At 50.6% G+C, this 26,342-nt stretch overlaps 3 protein-coding genes across 16 annotated transcripts; 2 read left to right on the top strand and 1 right to left on the bottom strand.

Annotated features, from left to right (window-relative positions):
• Positions 1–2,946: 2,946 nt before the first annotated feature.
• Positions 2,947–5,210, top strand: PSMB6 (proteasome 20S subunit beta 6). Of its 2 annotated transcripts, none has more exons than XM_008534878.2 (6): positions 2,947–3,335; positions 3,763–3,830; positions 4,155–4,286; positions 4,402–4,531; positions 4,737–4,881; positions 4,995–5,210. In XM_008534878.2, the coding sequence occupies exons 1-6, from the start codon at positions 3,234–3,236 to the stop codon at positions 5,135–5,137; spliced, it is 720 nt and encodes a 239-aa protein (XP_008533100.1). In that variant the 5' UTR covers positions 2,947–3,233; the 3' UTR covers positions 5,138–5,210. The 2 variants fall into 2 exon arrangements, with proteins under 2 accessions (XP_008533100.1, XP_008533102.1); XM_008534880.2 differs by having other exon boundaries at positions 4,975–5,177.
• Positions 5,211–7,540: 2,330 nt separating this feature from the next.
• Positions 7,541–8,678, bottom strand: C10H17orf114 (chromosome 10 C17orf114 homolog). The gene is made up of 2 exons (XM_070561012.1): positions 8,606–8,678; positions 7,541–7,845 (listed from the first exon to the last, which is right to left on the bottom strand). The coding sequence occupies exons 1-2, from the start codon at positions 8,676–8,678 to the stop codon at positions 7,673–7,675; spliced, it is 246 nt and encodes an 81-aa protein (XP_070417113.1). The 3' UTR covers positions 7,541–7,672.
• Positions 8,679–11,989: 3,311 nt separating this feature from the next.
• Positions 11,990–24,911, top strand: PLD2 (phospholipase D2). Of its 13 annotated transcripts, none has more exons than XM_070561004.1 (26): positions 12,337–12,452; positions 13,001–13,110; positions 13,200–13,330; positions 13,438–13,576; positions 13,710–13,881; positions 14,010–14,115; positions 14,210–14,275; positions 14,415–14,473; positions 14,609–14,701; positions 14,795–14,947; positions 15,417–15,566; positions 17,910–17,993; positions 18,133–18,211; positions 19,517–19,627; positions 19,823–19,993; positions 20,935–21,061; positions 21,251–21,369; positions 21,461–21,574; positions 21,711–21,815; positions 22,049–22,137; positions 22,245–22,358; positions 22,526–22,575; positions 22,851–22,985; positions 23,217–23,370; positions 23,751–23,865; positions 24,118–24,911. In XM_070561004.1, exons 5-26 carry the CDS (start codon positions 13,829–13,831, stop codon positions 24,340–24,342), a joined length of 2,472 nt encoding a protein of 823 aa, XP_070417105.1. In that variant the 5' UTR covers positions 12,337–12,452; positions 13,001–13,110; positions 13,200–13,330; positions 13,438–13,576; positions 13,710–13,828; the 3' UTR covers positions 24,343–24,911. The 13 variants fall into 13 exon arrangements, with proteins under 13 accessions (XP_070417112.1, XP_070417102.1, XP_070417109.1 ...); XM_070561002.1 differs by having other exon boundaries at positions 12,348–12,452; positions 13,434–13,576; XM_070561003.1 differs by having other exon boundaries at positions 12,381–12,452; positions 13,418–13,576.
• The last annotated feature ends 1,431 nt before the right edge of the window (positions 24,912–26,342 follow it).

Genomic DNA, 26,342 nt, shown 5'->3' with positions numbered 1-26,342 from the left:
TAGAGGAAGATGGGCACAGATGTTAGCTCAGGGCCAATCTTCCTCAGCAAAAAAAAAAAAAAAAAGAGGAGGATTGGTGGTGGATGTTAGCTCAGGGCTAATCTTCCCTTAAAAAAAAGATTGAAGTCATAAAATATTCTCCAGCTAAAATGGATGAAATTAGAAATTGATAACAGAAGGGAATTTGGGAGCCTCACAAATACGTGGAATCTAAACAACACACTCCTAAAAAACCAATGGGTCAAAGGAGAAATCACAAGGAAAATATTTTCAGATTAGTGAAAATGAAAACAAAACATACCAAAACTTGGGGATGCAGCATAAGCAGTGTTCAGAGGGAAATTTGTAGCTCTAAATGCTTATATTAAAAATGAAGAAAGATCTCAAATCAATAGCTTAACCTTCCACCTTAAGAAACTAGAGGGGCTGGCCCCGTGGCCGAGTGGTTAAGTTCATGCGTTCCACTGCAGCAGCCCAGGGTTTTGCCAGTTCAGATCCTAGGCTCAGACATGGCACTGCTCATCAAGCCATGCTGAGGCGGCGTCCCACATGCCACAACTAGAAGGACCCACAACTAAAAATATACAGCTATGTACCCGGGGGCTTTGGGGAGAAAAAGGAAAAATAAAATCTTAAAAGAAAAAAAGAAACTAGAAAAAGAAGAGCAAACTAAACCTAAAGAAAGCAGAAGGAACAAATAATAAAGATCAGTGGAAATAAATGAAATAGAAAATAGAAAAACAATAGAAAGAATCAACTAAACCAAAAGTTGGCTCTTTGAAAAGATCAAACCTTTAGCTAGACTGACCAAGAAAAAAAGAGAGAAAATTCAAATTACTAAAATCAAGAATGAAAGAGGAGGGGCCGGCCCAGTGGCGCAGTAGTTAAGTTCGCACATTCGGCTTCTCGGCGGTCTGGGATTCGCCAATTCAGACCCCAGATGCGGACATGGCACTGCTTGGCAAAAGCCATGCTGTGGTAGGCGTCCCACGTATATAAAGTGGAGGAAGATGGGCATGGATGTTAGCTCAGGGCCAGTCTTCCCAGCAAAAAGAGGAGGATTGGATGTAGTTAGTTCAGGGCTAATCTTCCTCAAAAAGGAAAAAAAAATGAATGAAAGAGGAGACTTTACTACCAATCTTACAGAAATAAAAAGGATTATAAAGGAATACCATAAACAATTGTAGTCCAACAAATTAAAGAATCTAAATGAAATGGACAAATTCCTAGAAAGACATAAACTACCAAAACTGACCCAAGAATAAATAGAAAATCTGACTAGATCTATAACAAAGAGATTGAGTTAGTAATTTAAAAAATTTCCCACAAAGAAAAGCCCAAGACAAGATGTTTTTTACTAACAAATTCTACCAAACATTTAAAGAAAAATTAACACAAATCCTTCACAAACTCACAAAAATAGAAAAGGAGGGAACACTTCCCTACTCATTCTACAAGGCCAGTATTACTCTGATACCAAAGATATCACAAGAAGAAAAAAAAAAGACCCTACAGACCAATATATCGTTGGAATAGAGATGCAAAAAATCTTCAGCAAAATACTACCAAATCACATACAGAAAGGATTATACATCATGGTTGATTTTCAACAAGACCATTCAAAGGAAAAGAACAGTCTTTTCAACAAATGATGCTGGAACAACTGGATACCCACAAGCAAAAGAATGAACTCGGGCCCCTATTTCACATCATATATAAAAATTAATTCAAAATGGATCATAGACCTAAAAATGTAAGAACTAAAACTATGAAACTCATAGAAGAAAACATAGATCTAAATCTTTGTGGTCTTGGATTAGGCAATGGTTTCTTGGACACGACATCAAAAGCACAAGCAAGGGGCCAGCCCAGTGGTGCAGCGGATAAGTTCACACGTTCCACTTCTCAGCGGCCTGGGGTTTGCTGGTTTGGATCCCAGGTGTGGAGACAGCACTGCTTGGCACGCCATGTTGTGGTAGGTGTCCCATGTATAAAGTAGAGGAAGATGGGCACAGATGTTAGCTCAGGGCCAGCCTTCCTCAGCAAAAAGAGGAGAACTGGCAGTAGTTAGCTCAGGGCTAATCTTCCTCAAAAAAAAAAAAAAAAAAACCACAAGCAACCAAAGGAAAAACAGATAAATTGGACTTTATCAAAATTTAAACCTTTTGTGCTTCAAAGGACACCAGTGGTGGAAGTGAAAAGAATCCATAAAATGGGAGAAAATATTTACAAATCGTATATCTGATAAAGATCTAGTATCTAGGGGGCTGGTCCTGTGGCAGAGTAGTTAAGTTCGCTGCTCTGCTTCTGCGGCCCAGGATTTCCCCTGGTTGCGATCCTGGGCATGGACATGGCACCCATCCTCAGGTCATGCTGAGGCCACATCCCACATAGTACAACCAAAGGCACTCATAACTAGAATACACAACTATGTACCAGGGGACTCTGGGGAGAAGAAGGAGAAAAAAAAAAAAAACCCACTGGCAACAGATGTTAGCTCAGGTGCCAATCTTTAAAAGATAAAAAGTGAAAAAATAAAAGATCTTGTATCTAGACTATAAAAACACTTACAATTCAACAAAAAGATAACCCAATTTTAAAATGGGCAAAGGACTTGAATAGACATTTCTCCAAAGAAAATACGCAACGCTCAAATAGCACATGAAAATATGCTCAACATTGCTAATGATTAAGGAAGTGCAAAAAGAAAAAAAAAAACCACAAGACACCACTTCACACCCACTAGGACAGCTAAAATAAAAAATGCACAATAACAATGGGATGTGGAAAAACTGGAGTCCTCATACATTGCTGGTGGGAACATGAAATGGGGCAGCCGCCATGGAAAACAGTTGTCAGTTCCGGAAAACGCTAAACACAGTTATTATATGACCCAGCAACTCCACTCCTAGTATATATACAGTGTGGTTTAACTCAGAGACTCTCAAGTCTAGCTTGAAGGCTCTTCGAACTGCAAATCCGGTCAGACACATCAGTCTTGCGCAATCCGAGAGTAAACTCAGTCCTTGCAGATTGTTTCCGGGGGTTTTTTGTTTGCCTACCACGCTGCCATCAAGCGCTCACTGTCGCAAAAGAACCTTCCCTACACATTTCTTTTCCGTTCTTCCGTCAACCGTGGCATAGCCTCGCCCCGAGAAGACCTCAGAGCACGACCAAAGAGAGTGACAGGGCGCTTTACGACAGTTGCTTTGTGGCAATACCGGAGGAGAAAGATGGCGGCCACCTCAGTTGCTGCTCGATTACCGGGGCCAGCACCGGCCTGGGGACCCGAGGCCATTACCCCCGACTGGGAAAACCGAGAAGTCTCCACAGGGGTGAGGAAGGACTCGGGGTTCAGGAGAGATGCACAAGGCTTGATGCGATGGAAGGATAAGGCCTGAATGGGTTGTGAGAACTGGGGGGCAGGGGAGGGAGATGGTCTGTGATATGCTCGAGGCAGAGGGAGAGATATTCTGAGGATGCTGGAGTGGTGTGGTCCTTTCATGGTGGGAGGTGGCAGGCAGGTGAAGCGTGGAATTCGGGAATCTTGCGGGACCAGGGCTTAAGGCTGGGATGGGCCTTTGGGGATTTGAGGATTGGAATTGTGGTAGTTTGCGGGGTGTTGAGGCCCCCTGAAATTTGTTAATGGGTCAGTAGCACACGACTTTCGTACTCTACGGCCTGGGTAGGCGGATCATTGAGGTTTGTATATGCTGGAGAAAGCGGAGGGGCCCAGACTCACCCCTTTCTCCTTTTTCCCAGACCACTATCATGGCCGTGCAGTTTGACGGGGGCGTGGTTCTGGGGGCGGACTCCAGAACAACCACTGGGTGAGCGCAGGACAGATGTGTGAAAGGTCTTCCCATCTTTCCCTTCCTTGCTTGCCAGCCTATCCTGAACCCTCCACAAACTGCTGTGGGGTGGGAGGTTTTCCCCTACCTGGAGATAACGGTTTGTTCCAGCTTCTACTTCTCAGTTCCCCTTACCTTTTGGTGAAATTCTTGCAAAAATCTGTTCTCCAGCCTGCTTCAGTTTGGATGAGAACTAATAGGAAATACTGGAATTCCTATTCCTGATCCCTGAGGGAGTGGAGAGTAATGATACTGAGGTGGGAGCAAGTGGGGTCCTTCCCTCACTATTCTTCTATCTTGCAGGTCCTACATCGCCAATCGAGTTACTGACAAGCTGACCCCTATTCACGACCGTATTTTCTGCTGCCGCTCAGGCTCAGCAGCTGATACCCAGGCAGTAGCAGATGCTGTCACTTATCAGCTTGGTTTCCACAGGTGCTTGTGGGCAGGGGAGGAGCAAGAATCTGAAGGGAGTTGGGACCTGAGGAGCTAAATGGTCCGACTCCCGGGTCCTGACACTGCCTTCCCTATCACTCCCCTCACCCTTTAGCATTGAGCTGAATGAGCCTCCGCTGGTGCACACGGCAGCCAGCCTCTTTAAGGAGATGTGCTACAGATACCGGGAAGACCTGATGGCAGGAATCATCATTGCCGGCTGGGACCCCCAAGAAGGAGGGCAGGTCGGACACTACCACCTCCAGAGCACTGGAGCCACACCTTTGATCCTCTCCCCACCCCAGCCATTTTCTATTTCTCTTTCCACTCTCTACCTCACTTACTCTTACTGTTAGTTCTTCCCAGACCAGTCCCACAACACACGGGTGAATGTACATGTGTTTCATGGAGGGCACAACTGGTGACTCTTCTCCTCCCTCCGTCTGGCAGGTGTACTCAGTGCCCATGGGGGGTATGATGGTAAGGCAGTCCTTTGCCATTGGGGGCTCTGGGAGCTCCTATATCTATGGCTATGTGGATGCCACCTACCGGGAAGGCATGACCAAGGAAGAATGTCTGCAGTTCACTGCCAATGGTGAGAACTTGGGCTTCGGGGCCTGTGAGCTTCAACCCCACGCCAACATTCCTCATTCCTTGCAGTGATCCCCGCATCTGACTCTGACCCCAACTCTTTTCTTTTATCCACAGCTCTCGCTTTGGCCATGGAGCGGGATGGCTCCAGTGGAGGGGTGATCCGCTTGGCAGCCATTGCAGAATCAGGGGTAGAGCGGCAGGTACTTTTGGGAGACCAGATCCCCAAATTCACCATTGCCACTTTACCACCTCCTTGAATCCTGGGAATCTAGGATACAATAAGATATACCCCATACCATCGCAAAATTCAATAAACAGTTTGTCAAAGAATCTGTGTGCTCTGGAGTTCTTCTCTTGACCTCAAGCCTGAACTTGTCTGGTCCACTCCTGTTTGTACAAACCCCTGCTCTGAGCTCCAAGGGAGTTGGAGAGGAGTCTTTGCAAGGGTGGTTTTCAAGCCTCTTTCTTTCTTTCTTTCTTTTTTTCTGAGGAAGATTAGCCCTGAGCTAACATCTGCTGCCAATCCTCCTCCTTTTGCTGAGGAAGACTGGCCTGAGCTAACATCCATGCCCATCTTCCTCTACTTTATATGTGGGACGCCTGCCACAGCATGGTCTTCCCACACGGTGCCATGTCTGCACCGGGGCTCTGAACTGGCGAACCCCAGGCCGTCGAAGCAGAATGCGTACACTTAACCACTGTGCCACCGGGCCGGCCCCTCAAGCCTCTTTCTCCAGACCACCTTCCCCTACATTTCCTTTCCTCTACCATATCTTAGGACACTAGAGTGTGGTTGATGGCAGGGCTACCAACAAATGGCTACCTCTCTCCCTGTTCAAGCCTGATGTGGAACTCAGAATCATGGCTGAGACTGGGGTCACCTCCCCTCAGCCTGCCTCCTGCGTGTCATCATGGGTGGCTACTTGGCCCTAAGGCCAGAAGGACTCCAGATCTCTGACCCAGGCTCATGGTCCCCTCTCTCCACACTCATCTCTGTCGCCTCATCTTGTCAGGAGCAGCAGTGTGACTTCCTGGACTTTTGGGAGAAAGGTGGACCTTGTTTGCAAATGGAGTTTAAGATGGATGTTGGGTAGGAGAGGGCAGCCATAGGAGTACTCTGGGCCAGCTCTGGAAGCCACCATTCTCCTGGGGAGTGTGATGGTAAGTCAGTCTTTAGCCCCTTGGATGGGAGACTGAGAGTGGGCTCTGGCCCCTTCAAGGCTGTCCCCACTCGAGTTCAGTATTGCTCATTAACAGTGACCAACCTTCTCAGTCTTGCTCAGTCTTCTTTTCTCCACTCTCTGCCTCAGGGAACTGTAGAAACCACATTTGAAACCTTGTTCTAGAATATAATCCTGCCCTGGAGGATTTCGGAGGGTACGAGGGAGGCTTCCCAAGGAGGTGGGGAGGTCTTGGATTAAGTGAAGAAGAGCAGAGAAGGAGCTCTGACCCCAAGCATTGTACCTCAAAACTAACCAATAGAGAACTTCTGGTTTTCCTGCAAAACCTTTTCTCCTGGTCCTCCCTTTTTCAAGGCATCTTTGATTCCTCTCTTTCCCTCGTACTCCACATTCAGTCTAACTGTAAGTCCTAAAAACTCTGCAAATGCATATCTAGGCTCCATCGACCTCTCACCCTCTCCACAGCACTGTCCTCTGCCAAGCCACCATCATCTCTTGCCTGGCGGGTGGCAAACCCCCTACACGCCTTGCTGCTTCCACACTTGCTCTGCCGCAGTCTCCCCATTCGGCAACCAAAGTGATCTTTAGATGTAAGTGAAATCACATCGTCTCCGTCTAGAATGGTATTTATCTCTTTACCCAGCAGGTCCCGTCAACCTCGACACTCCAGTCACTGGCTTTTTTTCTGTTTTCTAGAACCTAAGGGGTTTACACTTAACACTTGCTGTTTTTTTCTGCCTGGGACTGCTCTTCCCTGGTTAAAAAGATAAACTATTTTTTTTTGAGGAGTTTTAGGTTCACAACAGAATTGAGCAGAAAGTGCAGAGATTTCCCATATACCTCCTGCCCCCACATATGCATAGTCTCTCCCACCATCAACAGCCTGCACCAGAGTGGGACATTTGTTAACATCAGTGAACCTACATTGACACATCATTCAGGGCTCAGCTCAAATGTCACCTCATCAGAAAGGCCTAATCACTTGGAATTTAAGAGATACCCTCCTCCACCCTGCTCTCACATTATCCTATTTAATTCTCCTCTTGGTGGCACTTATCGTTATCTTGTACTGTCACGCTTATTTGTTTATTTATTGTCTACTTCCCCTGCTAGAAAGTAAGGTCAGTGAGGAGAGAGAATTCTTTCTGTTTGGTTCACTGATATATCCTCAATGCCTGGCAGGCAGTGGACGCTTGCTATTTATTGAATGAATGTGCTCCCTAGCCCCATCTGCTGTCCTGCCTAGTCCCCAGCCTCTCCAGACTGCCATCGCCACGCTCAACTCTGAAGGTTGATTTCAGCAAACTTACTTCCTGCTGGCCACAGGCGCTCTGCATTAGATCAGCTGCATCATATTTACCACTGCTGTGCCCTCACTCCCACCCCATGCTGCACATCCCGCCTCAGCCCCGTTAGCAAGCCCAGTGCCTTGGCCCCCGTCAACTCCCCCCACCAACACGCACACGCATACGCACAGCATTTGGCAACTTTGAATATATTTAATAAGAAGGTCATGAGGGACCTGGGGGAGCCAGACACTGGGATCAGTGAGAAGTTGGGGGAAGGAAGGTTTCCAAGGCTTCCCGGAAGTTCAGTCCCTGCTTGTCCCCTTCAAATGGTGGAGTCATTGGCCGATGCCATGTCATGCAACTGGTGGCGGAAGGAGAGTCGGGCTTTCCTGCTGAAGTAGGCACCAGACCCTGGGGTGGGTATGCCCCCCTCAGCCACCATGGGGACTATAGCTGGACTGGGATCTGGATCTGGAGGGGCAGCTGGAGCTAGGCCTAAAAGGGAGATTGGAAGAGGAAGAAGGGAGTTGTGGGTCAGAGTCCCCCTTCCCTCCCCACCCAACACCCCCACCCAGTGAGGAGGAAAGAGGCTGGAGGACACCTGAGGGTCTGGGGGGTGAGCGTCAGTGGCATCAGCAGGGATAGGGAGAGGGGGTGTTGAGAGGGCAGGGCTGGCTTCACTGGCCTATGACCCTGCGCAGCCGCACAGGGCCCCACACTCAGAAGGGCTCCCCGTGCTTGGTGTAATGCTCTGCTGTCACCATCTTGAAAGTGTTAAATTTTTTTTTTGAGGATTGGCACCTGAGCTAACATCTATTGCCAATCTTCTTCTTTTTTTTTCCCTACTCCCCAAAGCCCCCTAGTACATAGTTGTATATTCTAGTTGTGAGTGCCTCTGGTCGTGGCATGAGACGTGGCCTCAGCATGGCCTGATGAGCGGTGCTGTGTCCATGCCCAGGATCCCAAACGGCGAAATCCTGGACTGCCAAAGCGGAGCACGCAAACTTAACTACTCGGTCATAGGGCCAGCCCCTGAAAGTGTTAATAATTTTTTAACAAGGAGTCCCTCTTCTCCATTTTGCACTGGGCCCTGCCAAGTATTTAGCCAGTCCTATGGGGAAGCGATAGATCCACCTCCTACGTGGGGAGACGGATTATCCTTTTCCCTTCACTGATTTGAGCATTTACCTTTCTTCCCAGTGCAGTTTGTCTATCTGCCTGGCAGCCCCCCTTTTTCCTCAGTTTCCCCCCATACCTGCTCCTCTTTCAGTCCCCCGCTGTCTCCGGCACCCACACCATGGGAAACACCATGCCCCCTTGAGACCCATCTCAACAATGGAGGAGACCAGGATGCTGGGAGTGGCCAGGAGGGCCTCAGGAGGAGGGGTGTGGTTTCCAAGCCCCCTCACTGTGGACAAAACTACCACTTAGCCTCAGACCGCCCGGTGATTATAGGCGGTGATTATAGGCGCCAGGAGATGGAAGGGGGAGAAGAGGGAGGAGGGTCGAGGTAGCGGAGGAATACCCCATTCAACACCTATCCTTTTGTGCCCCCTTAATTTGGGGGGTTCTCTCTGATCCCCACGGAGAAGCAGGAGGAGACTGGGAGGGGTGGCATGGCACAGACAGTTGCAGTGAAAATTCATTGCAGCAATGCCGGACAACTTGGAGCCAGCCTGGACACTGCTGCGGAGTCATTTGTATTTTAGAATGAGAATTTAGAATGCCCAGGATGAAAAATTTTCAAGAATAGTCCATTTTTTTAGAACAGGAAACTTTACTAGTCAGAGAAATGTTATGTTCTCATTGAATGGTCTAGTAGTTCTTGTCCTCTTTTATGGAAAGTGTTGTAATTAATTAATTATGCTATGCCAGGTAGATTCTAGGCAGTTTTACATGTTGTCTCATTTAATGACATCAATGATCCTTTGAGGTAAGAGTTATGACTATCCTGACTTTACAGATGAGTAATCAGAGGCACTTAGAGTTTAGGTCAATTGCCCAAGGTCACACAGGCGGTTATCAGTAGAGCAGGAATTCAGCCCCACCCCCATCAGTCTGATCCCAGGGTTCACTCTGTTTGCTCCCACCCTGAGCTTCCCAAACATGTCCCTGGTAGGCACTGATGCCTTCACCCAGGTCTGGGGGGGTCTAGAGCACCCTAGCCAAGGACTCTAAATGCCCTCCACTAAGGCTGTGCAAATGCTGTATTATCATTCCCTAAGGGTGCCATGATGTGGGAAAGGTGGGGAAACACTGCTGACTACACTGTACCGCCTGACAGACAGAATTCTGTTTTTTGTTTTAAATTAAGTAAATGAAGTAAAAATTTACATACAATTTACTGCACACATCTTAATGTACAGTTCTTTGTTTTGACAAGTGTACACACCCATGGAATCACCAGTCCAATCCAGATATAGGACATTTCTATCACCAAGTTCCCTTAGTATGCCCCTTTACAGTCAATCCTTTCCCCATCCCTGGCCACAGACAACTACTGATCTGATTTCCATCAAAATAGATTGGTTTGGCCTGTTTCAGAAGTTTATATAAATGGAGTCATAGTATCACTCTTTTGTGTCTGGCTTCCTTTATCATAATGGTTTGTGGGAGGGCTTTTTTCCCCAAATCCCCCCAGTACATAGTTGTATATTTTTTAGCTGTGGGTCCTTCTAGTTGTGGCATGTGGGACACTGCCTTGGCATGGCTTGACAAGCAGTGCCATGTCTGCGCCCAGGATCCGAACCAGTGAAACTGTGGGCTGCCGAAGCAGAGCATGCGAACTTAAACACTCAGCCACAGGGCCGGCCCCAATCATAATGGTTTTGAAATTCACCCATGTTATATGTATTAACAGTTTATTTGTTTGTGTTTTTTGTAATAACAGCTTTATTGAAACAGTCACATACCATAAAATTCACCTTTTTTTTTTTGAGGAAGATTAGCCCTGAGCTAACATCTGTGCCCATTTTCCTCTATTTCATATGTGGGATGCCTTCCACAGCATGGCTGGACAAGTGGTGCGTAGGTCCACGCCCGCAATCTAAACTGGTGAACCCCAGGCTGCTGAAGTGGAACGTGCAAACTTAATTGCTGCGCCACTGGGCCAGCCCAAAATTCACCTTTTTAAAGTATACGGTTCAGTGGTTTTTACTCTATTCACAGAGCTGTACAACCATCACAGTTAATTTTATAACATTTTCATCACCCTCAAAAGAAACCTTGTATCCATTAGTAGTCACTTCCCTGTCTTCCTTCTCCCCAGCTGCTGGTAACCACTAATCAATTTTCTGTCTCTACTGACTTATTTATTCTGGACATTTCATATAACTGGAATCATACAATATGTGGTCCTTTGTGTCTGCCTTCTTTCACTTAGCATAATGTTTTCAAGGTTCATCCATGTTGTAGCATGTAATCAGTACATCAATCCACTTTATGGCTGAATAATATTCCATTGTAGGGATATACCACATTTTGTTTATCCCTTCAGTTGATGCACATTTGGGTTGTGTCTACCTTTCGGCTATTCAAATACTACTACTATGGACATTTGTGTACAAGCTTTTGTGTGGACATATGTTTTCAACACTTTTGGGTATATACTTAAATGTGGAATTGCTGGGCCATCTGGTAACTCTACATTTAACATTTTGAGAAGCTGTTTTCCAGGGTGGCTGCACCATTTTACACTTTATTAATTTTTATTGCTGAGTAATAGTCTATCTACCACAAACTAATCCAAATCAAAAATTTTTGCTCTTCAAAAGGCACCATTATTTTAAAAAGACAAGCCACATTCTGGGAGAAAATATTTGCAATACGTATATCTGATAAAGGATTTGTATCCAAAATATAGAAAGAACTCTTATAATTCAATAGTAAGACAGACAACATGGTTTTTAAAAAGTTAGCAAAAGACAGACACTTTACAAAAGAAGATACACAAATGGCTGATAAGCACATGAAACATGGTCAACATCAGTAATCATCAGAGAAATGCAAATAGAACTGCAATGATATAATTACTATTTTACAGTTATTAGAATGACCAACATTAAAAAGATTGACTAGCAAATGTGAGCCATGTTGTGGACAAACTGGAACTACCATACATTGACTTTGGAAACGTAAAATGAAACAACCATTTTGGAAAACAGTTTGGCAGTTTCTTATAAAGTTGAAATACACTTAGTACATGACCCAGCAACTCCACTCCTAGCTATCTACCCAAAAGAAATTAAAACACATATCCACACCAAGACTTATACAGGAATGTTTGCAGGAGCTTTATTCACAGTAGACAAAAACTGGAAACAATCCTAATGTCCATCCTAAGAAGAGATAAAGAAATCTGTTTTAGAAAAAAAATGAAACATTTTGTCTTTTAGAATCTGAAAATTTTCCTGTTTCCCCCTAGCCTGTAAGTTCCAGGAGAGCAGTTCCACCATCGTCTTGTGCACTATTGTACGCTCAGTGTCTGGCACGCAAGAGCGCTATAAATGGTGAATGAATGGAAGAATGCAGGCTCGCGTAATTAATGAACTTGTGGCTGCCATCCCTTGGGCCTTTCATCATTCCTTCCATCTGCAAACATCTAGGCCAGGCCCCATGTGATTCGCAGCCGGCCCGAGAAGGGGGCACCCACAGAGCCCTGCCGCTGAGGCGCGTCCCGCCAGGGGCCCAGGCAGCACCAGCGGCCGGAAAGGGCCCAGGGGCCGCTCCGGAGCGAAGGAAGGTGCGCAGCGTCGAGAGCCCACAGGGCGGCGGCCGGGCGCTCTCGGACCGACCGCGCGGGACAGACCGACAGACCGCGGACAGCGCCCAGCGGTCGCACCGAGCGGACGCGGGGCCCCGGAGCGCCAGGGCGGACCCCCAACCAAGGGCTGCGCGCAGGACGCGGGGCGTGCCGAGGGCGGCGGGGGCGGGACAGGACAGACGAGAATCCCGCGGAGGTGAGGTCGGGGGCCGTCCCGCCCCCGAGGGCAGGCCCTGAGTGCCGACCCCGCCCCGGGCCGCTGGGGCGTGGGCTCCGGCTGCGGCCCGGCTCTGCTGCCTCCGCTCGCGGACCCGCGCCGGCTCCGGCTGGGGCTGCCCGGGTGAGGGTTCCGGGGAGGGGGCGCCGCGGAGGTCCTGGCCCTGGGAATCGGGCGGGGACGGGAGTGGCCCTGGACTGCGCCTCCTGACTCAGCCGCACGCTCAGATTTCGGGCTTTCCTTCCCGGGCGGGGAGCGCGTAACTTCCTCATTCCCGCCTGGACCCCTTCTCCTGGCCAGCCGGGCCCGCCTTGAGCTCCGGCGGCTACGGTCCCCTTGCGACCCCCCGGGACCCCTTCCCCTGGCTTCTGCTCTGCCTCAGTTCGGGACCATCCGGGCCTGGCTGGGTCTTCCTCGGCGCCCTAGTTAAGGGACGGGAGACGGGGCTCAGGGATCCTGAATGAAGGATTGCGGTAGGGGATGAAGGTTAGAGGCGGGTTGGTGGGGCGTTGCAGACCGGTGGGCCGTAATGAGAGAGAGGTTGGGAGTCATCGGGGTCCAGGTGGGTGGGGAAGAGGGGGACTTGTGGGAGATGGAGGGCCGTAGGGGTGGGAGGGAGGGCAGGGTTCTGCAGGGCAGATCACCTCCCTGAGGCCGCCCCATAATCCTAGGATGATGGCGACCCCCGTGAGCCTCTTCCCCTCTGGGGACGACCTGGACTCCAGCCAGTTACAGATGGAGCCCGATGAAGTGGACACTCTGAGGGAGGGAGAGGACCCAGGTACACAGGGAGGACGGCCCTCAGGGAGAGGAGGACCAGGGGGCTGAGAACTCCTGAGGTCTACATTCTTCCACTTTCTTTCCTTCCAGCTGACCGGATGCACCCCTTTCTGGCCATCTACCACCTCCAGCCTCTGAAAACGCACCCCTTGGTGTTTGCCGCTGGGGTCCCTGTCACAGCCCGGGTGGTGGGCACTGAAAGATACACCAGTGGATCCAAGGTGGCTGGGCTGGTGCCAGGGAGGGGGGTAATGGGAGGGCTGGCCAGAGTGGAGGGGCTGTGACCCAATCAGGGGACATCTATTCAGTTCTTCACACTCCCAGGTAGGAACCTGCACTCTGTATTCTGTCCAATTGACTCATGGCAACTTTACCTGGACAACCAAGAAGAAATTCCGTCATTTCCAGGAGCTGCATCGAGACCTTCTGAGACACAAAGTCTTGATGAGTCTGCTCCCTCTGGCTCGGTGAGGGGGACCGGACTGCTTCCTGTGAAGAGCAGGTGGCTCTCACCCTGTGGCAGCATGGGCTGTCACTGCCCCAACCCCCATCACTCCTTTCTGCGTGTCTCATCCCCAGGCCACAACCTTCTCTCCCCAGGTGCCGTCCTTCCCCAGCTCTGGCCACTGGGCCCCCTGCCCTGACCCCGGTTACCAGGAAACCTTCCCTGCTCAGCTCTCCTTGTTCATGGTTCTGTGCCAGTATCTCGGCTGGGCTGCATGCCCAAAATACCCTTGGCAGCCTCCCCTCTTTTCTTGTCTCCATTCTCAAGGTAGGGGGCCTTCTTTCTGCCAGCTTCTAGGCCTCCTCCCCCATCCAAGACCCCATCTCCAGTGCTTCAGGAACCCAGGCACTCGGCCCCCCAGATCTTTCTTGACCCTCACCCCATCCCTTCCACAGTTTTGCCATTGCCCATCCTCCAGCCCGAGAGGCAGCCAACAGAGAGATGCCCTCTCTCCCCCGAGCAGGTCCTGAAGGCTCTGCCAGACATGCATCCAGCAAACAGGTGCGTCCGGGACCCCAGGTCCTCTGGGAAGGCGTTTGGTGTGCAAATGGCTCTGGTCCCATCTATCTCTCCCTGTCTCCCATCTCTACTTTAGAAATACCTGGAGAATTACCTCAACTGCCTCCTGACCATGTCTTTCTACCGCAACTACCATGCCATGGTAAGGTCCAGGGTCTGGGTGCCTGTGTATTTGGAAGTGGGGCAGGATATTCAGACCCCCAAGGGGTAAAGGATCAGGGTCAGGGTCTGAGGGGCTGAAAGCCAAAGTCTCTCCTCTGAGCCTTTGTCTTGTTCTGCAGACGGAGTTCCTGGAAGTCAGTCAGCTGTCCTTTATCCCGGACCTTGGATGCAAAGGACTGTGAGTATCTGACACTCCTCCCCCAGCCGTCTGCAGACGTCTGGATCTCTCCCTGCCTAAGAATGGGGAAAGCAGTGCAGGGTGGGCTGGGGTCTGCATTCCTCATCCAGCATCTCTTCCTGATTCTCCCCACAGGGAGGGGGTGATCCGGAAGCGCTCCGGTGGCCACCGTGTTCCTGGCCTCACCTGCTGTGGCCGGGACCAAGTTTGTTACCGCTGGTCCAAGAGGTGAGACCTGGAGTACAGCAGCTGGGCAGTGGGTGGGGTTGAGGAAGGTGATCTCGAGGGCAGGGCGGAACGGATGGAGCCCTTCTGCTCCAGGTGGCTGGTGGTGAAGGACTCCTTCCTGCTGTACATGTGCCTCGAGACCGGCACCATCTCATTTGTTCAGCTCTTCGACCCTGGCTTCGAGGTGCAGGTGGGGAAAAGGAGCACAGAGGTACGGTACGGGGTCCGGATCGACACCTCCCACAGGTAAGGCCTCCCTGGTGTGGACCGCACCTAGTGAGTGAAGAGCCAGCTGAGGGCCCTGAGTGGAGTTGAGTGGAAGAGACCAGGGAAGAAAGGAAGGCATTGCCACTCTCTTGAAGCCTGCCATGATTTGGAACCAGGGAACTAGTCTAGCCAGATGCTTGAGACTGCTCTTAGAGTCTGGGTTCAGAGAAAGGGGGTTGAATATAAGCTTGGAGGAGGGACTCTTGATGTAAAAGAAAAGGAACTCCATTCATTTATTCTTTCAGCAAACCTGAGTGTCTGGCACAATACTAGGTGCCTGGGACCCAACTGTGAAAACGCAGATAATATGCCCTGTCCCCATGGAGTCGTGAATTAGGGACTAAGGGAGGAAGTGGGAAAGAGGTGATAGCTAAAGTAGGGAGGTTTCTGAGCTGCACTAGAGGAATGGAGGGGGAGGATTGTGGTCCATCTCCTTGTTCCTGTCCAGGTCCCTGATTCTCAAGTGCAGCAGCTACCGGCAGGCGCGGTGGTGGGCCCAGGAGATCTCTGAGCTGGCCCAGGGCCCGGGCAGAGACTTCCTACAGCTGCACCGGCATGACAGCTATGCTCCTCCTCGGCCTGGGACTTTGGCCCGGTGGTGAGACACTGATGTCCCTTCTGAGCTTGTCTGTGGCCTTCATGACCCCCTTGGTGTTCTCTGAGTCCTTGATCCTCTTTTATGTCCTCTGACCCCTTCTGACCTCAATAACCTCCCCCTTTGACTTCTTGAATCTCCTTAACCCTCTGACCTCTTTAACTACACTGATCTCTCTGATCTTTCTAACCCTCAGACTTGGTAATCTCCTTTGACCCCTGACCTCTCTGACCTCCTGTCACATTTCGAACCCTCTTTTACCACACTGACCCTCTCTGTTCTCTATGATCTCCTCAAATCTCTCTGATTTATCAGTTCATGCAACAAAGATTTTCTAAGCATCTACCATGTGCCAGGTCCAGTGACAGGAATAAGACACAAGCCAGTAGGTGATTCAATCATGAAACAGTGCCAGGTCCAGTGACAGGAATAAGACACAAGCCAGTAGGTGATTCAATCATGAAACAATGGGAGCTCTCCTGACTGGTGGTAGATACAGGGGACTGAGCACAGAGGAGGGGCATCTGCCCCCGCGTGGGGATGTCGGGACTGACTCCCAGAGGCAGTAATCCTGAGGTTGCCTTAGCAAGATAAAGAATATGGAGAAGGGCGGTCAGTGCAGAGTAGTTAGAAATAGCCTGGCGTGTTTGGGAACCACAGGACCGAATGTTGTTGCCACGTGACGAGGAGCAGCCAGAGGAGTCTGGGAGTGGGCCGCCCCTGCTGAGCCCTGAGCACTGAGCTGTGGAGGGTGACCTTCATCATAGGCAGGGGGGAATCAGGGAAGGAATATTTTTCTTAGAGGTGGTGTTGGGTTATTTGTTTTTTGGTTTTTTTTGAGGAAGATTAGCCCTGAGCTAACTGCTGCCAATCCTCCTCTTTTTCTGAGGAAGACTGGCCCTGAGCTAACATCCGTGCCCATCTTCCTCTACTTTATATGTGGGACGTCTGCCACAGCATGGGGTGCCAAGCGGTGCCATGTCTGCACCCGGGATCCGAACCGGTGAACCCCGAGCTGCAGAAGCGGAATGTGCGCACTTAACCGCTGCGCCACTGGGCCGGCCCCAAGTTATTTTTTTAACATGGGAACTAATAATAGCTAATACTTACATAGCACTTACTGTGTGCCAGGAACCGTTCTAAGTGTTTTCCGTGTGTTAACTTATTGAATCCTCACAGCAAGCTTATGGGGCGGGTATGGCTATCTCCATTTTACAGATGAGAGAACTGACGCACTGAGAAGTTGGTAACTTGCCCAGGGTCACACACCTTGTAAAGAGTGAAAGAATTCCCATCCAGGCAGGCTGGGTCAAGAGCTTGCTCTGAACTGTCATACTAGACTGTTAGTTATTAAAAAGACAAACAATATGGAAACAATTAAATAAAAAATTAAAGTTCCCACTCATTGCACAACCCTTTCTCCCCCAGCCCTTCTTCCCTACCCTCCCTCCCAGCAATCCCATTTCTCCTCCCAGAAGTAACCCTGGCAACAGTTTGATCTTTACCCTCCCAGACCTTTTCCTGCATATTTTCAAATGCTTCTGCGTGTATGTTGCTTTTTGATTCAACATAAATAAGATCATGCACTCTCTTCTGTGACTTATTCCTTCACTTAATAAATGTGTTAGAGATTAGGCGTTTAGATTATTTCCTATTTTTCACTCTTATCAATGATGCTGTGATGAACATAATCTTTGCCTAAGCATTTAATAGGATCTTTTCCTAGGATTAGATTTACTATGTGCATTTAATGGTATTGAGGTATATGCATTTAATATTCTGATAGATACTGCCAAATTGTCCTCTAAAAAGGCAATAATCAAGGTATATTCCTATAGTCTGTGAGAATGCTCACTTCCCTATATGCTAATATTGAATGTTACCACTGATTTTAATTTTTGCCAATCTAATGAATTAAACTGTTTCATTTTAGTATAAATTTCCTTGTTTAGTAGTGAAATTGAACATCTTTCCCTATAGTTAACTATTGATTTACTCTGTAAACTGTCAGTTCTTAATCTGAGGCTTCAGATTCTCTGCTCATTTTTCAGTTGGCTTATATGTCTCTTTCGTATTGATTTGTTGACACTCTTTATGTATGATGTATTAATCCTCCCAATCTTTAGTCATTTTCTTTAGTTTATTGTGTCTTTTGTAATTTTTAATTTTATTTAGCTCATACTGACAAATTTATCTATCCCACTTTGATATATCTAATACCATCTGACCTCTCTGATCACTCTTGATCTGTTGTCACCTCTGACCCATGACTGTCCTCCGGTCTTCACTCTCCAGAACTTTCTGGCTTCTGACTCCCCTGACCTCCTTGGCTTGGCCTCCCCTCAGGTTCGTGAATGGGGCAGGTTACTTTGCTGCTGTGGCAGATGCCATTCTTCGAGCTCGAGAGGAGATTTTCATCACAGACTGGTGGTGAGTCGGGGAAAAGCCCAAGCAAGAAGGGGTAGGACAGGGCCTGTAGCAGATCAGCTGAGGGTCAGAGGAGGGGGTGGCAGGAGAGGAGTGGCCGGTTGTCTGGAGCTTAGCCCTCACCCCCTGCCCTGAATCCCAGGTTGAGTCCTGAGATGTACCTGAAGCGTCCGGCCCATTCAGATGACTGGAGACTGGACATTATGCTCAAGAAGAAGGCGGTGAGGAGAGTGGTCAGGCTGCAGAGGAGTTGGGGTGGGGTTCTCTGTGGGTGGAGGTTGGTTGGAAGGGACTGCGGCATGGGGGAAGGTAGGGAATCTGAGGCTTCAGGGGGAGGAAGCATGCCCATCCTGGCTCAGTGTCCAGCAAGCATAACCTCTACCTCTTCCTTAAGGAGAACTGACACCTCCCTCTTCGTGCTCGTCTTCTGCCTAGTATAGACTTCTCTCCCAGCTAACTTATTATGTTAACTGGGCATGTACATGTCTATCTCTCCCACTGGACTGATAACATCAGTAGTTCCAGTACGAGGCACGGTGTCTGCCATGTTGGGAGCACCCATAGATGTTAATGGACAGGAGGATGATGGAGAGTGAGTGGGTGAGTGGATGGATAGATGATGGAAAGGGAGATGGATAGGGGCTGGCCTGGTGGTGCAGTGGTTAAGTTCACGCGTTCTGCTTCGGCGGCCCAGGGTTCGCCGGTTCGGATCCCCAGGGCACTGCTTGTCAAGCCATGCTGTGGTAGGCATCCAACATATAAAGTAGAGGACGATGGGCATGAATGTTAGCTCAGGGGTCAGTCTTCCTCAGCAAAAAGAGGAAGATTGGCAGCAGATGTTAGCTCAGGGCTAATCTTCCTCAAAAAAAAATTTTTTTTAATAAAAAAAGAATTAAAAAAAAAAAGAGGGTTGGCCCGGTGGCACAGCGGTTAGGTTCACACGTTCTGCTTCTCGGCGGCCTGGGGTTCGCCAGTTTGGATCCCAGGTGCGGACATGGCAGCACTTGGCAAAAGCCATGCTGTGGTAGGCATCCTACCTATAAAGTAGAGGAAGATGGGCATGGATGTTAGCTCAGGGCCAGTCTTCCTCAGCAAAAAGAGGGGGATTGTCAGTAGTTAGCTCAGGGCTAATCTCCTCAAAAAAAAAAAAAAAAGAAAAGAAAAAAGAAAAAAAAAGAAAGGGAGATGGATGGAAGGATATGAGGTTGGAAAAGTGGATCAATAGGAGGGTGAGTGGGTAGATGGGCGTATGATAGATGGTAGATAAGTAAATGGTTGGGAAGATGGATGGATAGATAATGATAGGTAGGTGGATAGATGTGCGGTTGGATGAGAGGGTGAGCAGGTAGTTGACATTCAATCTAAGTTTGCTGTAAGCATCAAGGCAGGGTGTAAGTGGCAGAACATCGAGGTTCTCCAGGCAGGGTGGAGGGACATACAGGAATCCTAAGCATGGGGAAGGGTTTGGAAGGGTGGAAAGAGGCTGTTCTGGGAGAAGCATTAGGATCTGATTCCCTCACCACCAGGAGGAGGGTGTCCGTGTGTCCGTACTGCTGTTTAAGGAAGTGGAGTTGGCCTTGGGCATCAACAGTGGCTATAGCAAGAGGGTTCTGATGCTGCTGCACCCCAACGTAAAGGTGACTCTCAGGTCTCGGAGACCCCTCCCACACTCCAGCCTTCCTCCCCACACTTGCCTATTCCCTCCACCCTCTCTTTCCTTAAACAAACGTGTCATCCTGTCTCATCCTTCTATCTTCCCATTCTCCCTCCCAACACCTCCTGTCTTCACTCATCTATGCCCACCTTCACAAACTCCTCCATACCTGCTCCAGGTGATGCGCCACCCAGACCAGGTGACGCTGTGGGCCCATCATGAGAAGCTCCTGGTAGTGGACCAAGTAGTGGCCTTCTTGGGGGGGCTGGACCTTGCCTATGGCCGCTGGGATGACCTGCACTACCGACTGACTGACCTTGGGGACTCCTCTGGATCAGCTGCCCCACAGGTAATCCCCCAAGGCCTTCCTGGTTCCCCCAAACTCAGCTAACCCAAATCCACACCTCTTCCCAGCTCCAGCCTTCCCCCTCCAGTCATTCCAAGCACTACCCACGCCAGAGTTCCTTGGCCTTTCTGGCACCTCAAGAACCCACTTTGAAGATACTATGACTCAGTCCCTTCCCCATTTCCACAACACCACCCCCCATTCTGTTACCACCCAAAGGGGGTCATCTGCCCACCTCAAGACATGTCAGCATTCCAGAGGCAAGGTGGTAGGAGAGAAAGGGTTTTATTACAGCTCACTAACAAGGGGGAAGATGGCTGACTAATGTCAGAAGGGACCATCTTACAGAACAAAGACTACAGGCCAGTTATATAGAGGGTTGGTCTCTGGATGAGGGAGGCATCTGGTCTCTGGGGGGCAGACATTTGGTCCAAGTTTCTGATAATCTTTTGTTTTACTGGATATGCATCAGAGACTGGAGCACTACACCCTGATCTTTCGGTTGTCATTGATGATGACTATCAGCATAGACTCTGCCTGGGGCTCATCACATTCCTAAGGAACTCAAAAGAACAAAGTTATTTACTTATAGCGGCTGGGAGGGGCCATGGAATCTACAGAGCATGTCTATCTCCTGGAAGGTGCATATCCAGCTGGGTTAGTTAATCAAAGGTCATTCAAAGTTACAGTGTGGTTTCTTTTCTACAATATGGCTTCCCTTATGGCAACCTTGTGTTGAGCCCATATCTATTCCTCCAGGGATGTCAAATGCAGCTGAAGGGGAGGGCTGGGGAAGCAAACTCTCTCTGTTTCATTCTTACTCTGTGTCTCTCTTGTGTGTCTGTCTCACACTTTTTCAGTGTTCCTATCTTCTCTTTGGCCCTGGCTCTGTATGGCCTCCATGACCTCTCCTTGCCCCTGGCTGGGGTGTGTTCCCCCTGCAGCCTCCCACCCCGTGCTCAGACTCTTCAGACACCCCAGACCTCTCTCACAACCAACTCTTCTGGCTGGGCAAGGACTACAGCAATCTTATCACTAAGGACTGGGTGCAACTGGACCGGCCTTTTGAGGGTGAGGGTCCCCCTCCTCCAAAGACCCTGAGAGCTGGGACCAGGGGTAGAAGTTGGGGCTGGGACTGAGAATGGGAGGAGCTGGGTCGGGATAATGCAGCCTTTCCTCTGGGCAGCTCCTCCTCCCCCCTGTCCCAAGTGTTCCCAAGAGACCATCCCTGACCTCTCTCGACTCTCCTGGGACCCCCAGATTTCATTGACAGGGAGACCACACCCCGCATGCCATGGCGGGACGTTGGGGTGGTCATCCACGGCCCACCCGCCCGGGACCTTGCCCGACACTTCATCCAGCGCTGGAACTTCACCAAGGTGCTCACCCCCTCCTGTAGGGGCTGGAGGGTGGGAAAGAGGCAGGGGCAGCGCGCCACCTCCCACTCACTCTACCATCCCTCCACCTCAGACTACCAAGGCCAAGTACAAGACACCCATGTACCCCTACCTGCTGCCCAAGTCCACCAGCACTGCAAACCAGCTCCCCTTCATGCTCCCGGGGATGCAGTGCGCCACTGTGCAGGTGAGGCTCCCCACTTCAGCCTGCCACCTCCCTACTTCCTTCAGCCACCACCTCAGCCCACTCTCCCTGACCTGAGAGCCCCCCAGACTCCTCCTCTCCCAGGGTCTGAAACCACGTCGTATTCGCCATCCCCCAGGTCTTGCGGTCAGTGGACCGCTGGTCAGCGGGGACTTTGGAGAACTCCATCCTCAATGCCTACCTGCACACCATCAGGGAGAGCCAGCACTTTCTCTACATTGAGGTCGGCCTCGGGGTAGAGAGCGGGGAGGGCATGGAGGGATGTCCCAGGAGAGAGATGTAGGAAGTCAGTGGGATCAGTCTTGAGGGCTGGTATAGTGGGGCCTGGAGAAATGCAGAAGCCTGGGGCCAGGCCCTGGAGCCTGGGGGTAGGGACATGGCTGGGAGCCTGAGGGCAGCAGCAGCGGCAGGGGCCAGGGCCAGGCTGCTGATGTCTCTCTTTGGTGCCTGCCCTAGAATCAGTTCTTCATTAGCTGCTCAGATGGGCGGACGGTTCTGAACAAAGTGGGCGATGAGATTGTGGACAGAATCCTGAAGGCCCACAAGTAAGGTGGACTGGCAGGAGGTGGGGGGACTGTGGGCATGGCTTAAACCCATCTGGAGGGTGGAGCTTTGGGGACAGGTCACACCTCTGACTCTGCCCCCTCCTCAGACAGGGGCAGTGCTTCCGGGTCTACGTGCTTTTGCCCCTGCTCCCCGGGTTTGAGGGTGACATCTCCACAGGTGGTGGTAACTCCATCCAGGCCATTCTGCACTTCACTTACAGGTGACCCCCTCAGCCAGACTCTGCCTCTCTGTGGCCTCATCCCACTCGTGTCCCCATCCTGACTCTGTCCTGATCCCTTCCTGCTGGACTTGTGAGATCTATCTCTCTCCTGACATCCCCATTCCCTCCTCCAGCCTCCACCTCCCTCACTGGTTCTTTTCCCTCAGGACTCTGTGTCGTGGGGAATATTCAATCCTACATCGCCTCAAAGCAGCCAGTGAGTGCTGGGGGCTGGGGGATGAGCTCTGGAACCCTGCAGAGGGGGAGACTGGGGAGCTGGAGGCCACGGGTGGAGAGAAGGAGGCTGTCATTCTTGCATGCCTCTGGGACTATTGCCCTGAGACCATTGGTGGGCTTTCACCACAGGGAAAATTATATAGACTAGGCTCTACAGGGCTTCTGAACTGAGGAGATAGGTGGGACAGGGCTCTATCTGCACACGGAGGGCACCTCTCACCTCACTCCCCTCACCCCCATCTCTCTTACTCACAGTGGGGACAGCATGGCGGGACTATATATCCATCTGTGGGCTTCGTACACATGGAGAGCTGTGCGGGCACCCAGTCTCAGAGCTCATCTATATCCACAGCAAGATGCTCATTGCGGATGACCGGACAGTCATCATTGGTCAGTGCTGGATCTGGGCCCCTGGCAGCAAGAGGAGGGTGGGGAGGGGTGGGGCAGAGGTAGCCTGGGGCAATGGGATGAAAGGGGATGACGAGACTGCAGCTGAGGCCCAGTTGGGAATGGAGACCAAAGAAGGTGTGTTGCCCACAGGCCAGTGCTCTGGTAGAGGTGATGGGGTTGAGGGGTCCCCCTGGATCCAGACAGACACAGTGTGTCCCACACCCACCCCAGGTTCTGCAAACATCAATGACCGGAGCTTGCTAGGGAAGCGGGACAGTGAGCTGGCCGTGCTGATCGAGGACACAGAGATGGAGCCATCCCTCATGGACGGCGTGGAGTATCAGGCGGGCAGGTTTGCCCTGAGTTTGCGGAAGCATTGCTTCAGGTAGAGCCAGGGTGGGGTGCTATAAGGTGGGGAGAGGAAGTCGGGGGTGGGGGAGTCCTGCCTTTTGAGCAGGTATGAGGACTGCTTAGATTTCCCAGTAGGAAGACTAACCCAGTTTAGGGTACCAGCAAAGTAGGGATACCAAAAAATGAGAAACAAGCATTTTAAAGATAATTTAGTATATATATATATTTTTTTAAAGCATCAAAGTAGTTGCCAAAGTTGAGAAAAATTAAAGCTCTGTTGGACTCTTTTGGCTTACTTTACTGTTTCACATTGTATCTATTTTGAATGGCCTGGGTAGGCACAACACAACTTTTCTGCATTCGAGTTCTCTAAGGGTCTTAATCTAGCCCCGCTGGGACTCCTTTCTCCTGTAGTGTGATTCTTGGGGCAGCTGCCCGGCCAGACCTGGATCTCCGAGACCCTATCTGTGATGTCTTCTTCCAGTTGTGGCAAGACACAGCGGAGAGCAATGCCAATATCTATGAGCAGGTGGGCACTGAGAGGGGCTGCCTATGGGAAATTCTTGGCTTATCCTGTTCCGGCTGGGATGGAGAAAAGCCCCACCACACAGCCCTTCTTAGAAGGGGGATGAGGGTCTGGGGGGCATATTAAGGGATTCAGCGGCTCAAGGTCAGTGTCACGGGAATTGATATGGGGAGTGAGGGCATCCAGCCCAGTTGGGCTTGGACTCTTGGCAGAGTCTCCCTAAGCCCTATTGGCTTCCATGTCCGCCATCCACAGATCTTCCGCTGCCTGCCGTCCAACGCCACACGTTCCCTGCGGGCACTCCGGGAGTATGTGGCCGTGGAGCCTCTAGCCACGGTCTGCCCTCCTTTGGCACGGTCTGAGCTCACCCAGGTCCAGGGACACCTGGTCCACTTCCCTCTCAAGTTCCTGGAAGATGAGTCTTTGCTGCCCCCTCTGGGTAGCAAGGAGGGTGTGATGCCCCTAGAAGTGTGGACGTAGCTGTGGCTCCACCCAGGAGAGATCACCAGACACTGGGCTCCACTGGATTTGGCTCCCTGCCTCCTAACTCTGAGGACTGAGGGCAGTGCCCTTTGAGACCTGTGGGAGCAAGCATCCCTGGAGGGGACGAGAGAAGTCACAGAGGATCCTGTCTTGAGAAGCAGCCAAAGAGGACACTCCCAACCCTGGGCCGGGGAGGCGGGAGAGGGCCTCAGAGAAGTTCATCCTCCCCGCCGCCCAGTTCAAACCACTGCCTCCGGGGAGAAGCGTAACTCCTGCCAGGACGCCTGGGACAAGCCTCTTACTCCAGGAGGAGCAGGCTCTGCCCTGGGTCTTTCCATCTCTCCCTTCTTCCTGCTGCCCTGGAACCCCCTCCCTGCCCCAGGGTCTCTCCCAGCCCATTGCTGCCAAGGTGGAGGGAAGGATGAAGCCACTCCTGGCTTCAGCCCCCACAGTGGGGAGGGGTTGTCGTGGGGGGTACACACTAACTCCCTCCACCAGCCTGCTGACAGACACTAACTTTGTATCAGTTCAATAAGCATTTCGTAAATAAAAGCATAGAAAAGGTCCCTGTGCCTCTCCCTCACCAAACTGAATGCTTGTCTCAGCCTCTACCCTACCCCCCAACTCCCCCCCCCCCACATAGTGCCAGATGCTTTCACCTTCTCTCCACCCAACTCCTGTCCTCTTTCTGCTGCTTCATCTCTGCTCTACTTGTCTGTGGCTTCAGGAGCTCGATCACCTAGCTGCTGGGAGGAGAAGGTGTTCACACAGGGCTGCCTGGGGAGAAGGAAAGGCAGGGTCAAATCCGGACACCTGGAGACCCAGGAGGGAGGTCCACGGAGAAGGGCCTGGATGGGCTGCTTCTTGTTCCTCAAGTGACAGTGCAGGAGAGGCTTAGGGAAGCCCCTTTGGGAGTGGTTAAGGGTACAGGCTTGAGGGCAGGAAGAACTGGGCCCAAATCCTGGACTTGTCACTTATTACCTAGGTGATGTTGTCAAGTCACATCACTTCTCTGGGCCTCGGTGGTCCCAACTGGGAAATGGGAATAATACTTGCATAACTGGCTTGTGCAAAGATTCAGTCGCGGGCTTAAACATTTATTGAGCACCTGCTATTTGCCAGACACTGTTCTAGACTCACAGAAGTGAGTACAACAGAGCCGCCCCCCGCCTCATGGGGCGCTTTCGCACTTCGGCACATATATGGTGGAGCTTCACTCTCCAGGACAGCAGCCGCTAGCCACGTTTGGCTATTTACATTTAAATTAATTGAAATTAGAAATAATTAAAAATGTAGTTCCTCACTTGCACTAGCCACATTTCAAGAGCTCGGTAGCCACTTGTTGCTAGTGGCTAGCATACTGGACAGTGTGGGTATAGACCATTTCCATCATTCCACAAAATTCGATTGCTTGGTGCTGCTCCAGAGGGAGAGAGAAAATAAATGGTATTATCTACGAGAGTGTACAGCACACACTGGATTGAAGAGGGTTACCTCCCAGTGTGGGTGGAGAGAAGGGGATAACAGAGGGGGAGGCAGAGCTCTTCAGGTGAATTGGTGGCTTTTATTTCTTAAGCTGAGTGGTGGGTACAGGAACATATATATATTCATATCTTTTTGCAATTAGAACAAAGTTTAGCACAGGTCCTGGCTCTTGCCCTTCATTCTCCTAACCTCACTCTCAGTCTCAGAATTGATGACAGGAGCAGGAATAAACAGGGGAGTAGAGCGAGGAGTACCGGAAGCCTTCCTGGAAGAGGGGTGTGCAGTGGATGATGACGAGGGAAGAGGGGAGGCTGGTGTCTTGCCCCCATCCTCTCTTTTGAGTCCAGCCCTCCGCTCCTCTGAAGAAGACACTTCCCCACAAGAAATCCCCCCTCCTGCATATAGCAGTCCCCTGGCACTAATTGGCATTCTGCTAATGAGCCTCCTTGTCAGCACTAAGTGCCTCTTTCCCTAGGGGACCGTTACCTCATTAAGCGAGGAGTGGGGCAGAG

This window comes from Equus przewalskii, chromosome 10, assembly GCF_037783145.1.
Source record: "Equus przewalskii isolate Varuska chromosome 10, EquPr2, whole genome shotgun sequence".
In the NCBI taxonomy this organism is placed as follows: Eukaryota; Metazoa; Chordata; class Mammalia; order Perissodactyla; family Equidae; genus Equus; species Equus przewalskii.
Note: the sequence above shows the minus strand (reverse complement) of the source record. Positions and strands in the feature narration are given on the sequence as shown.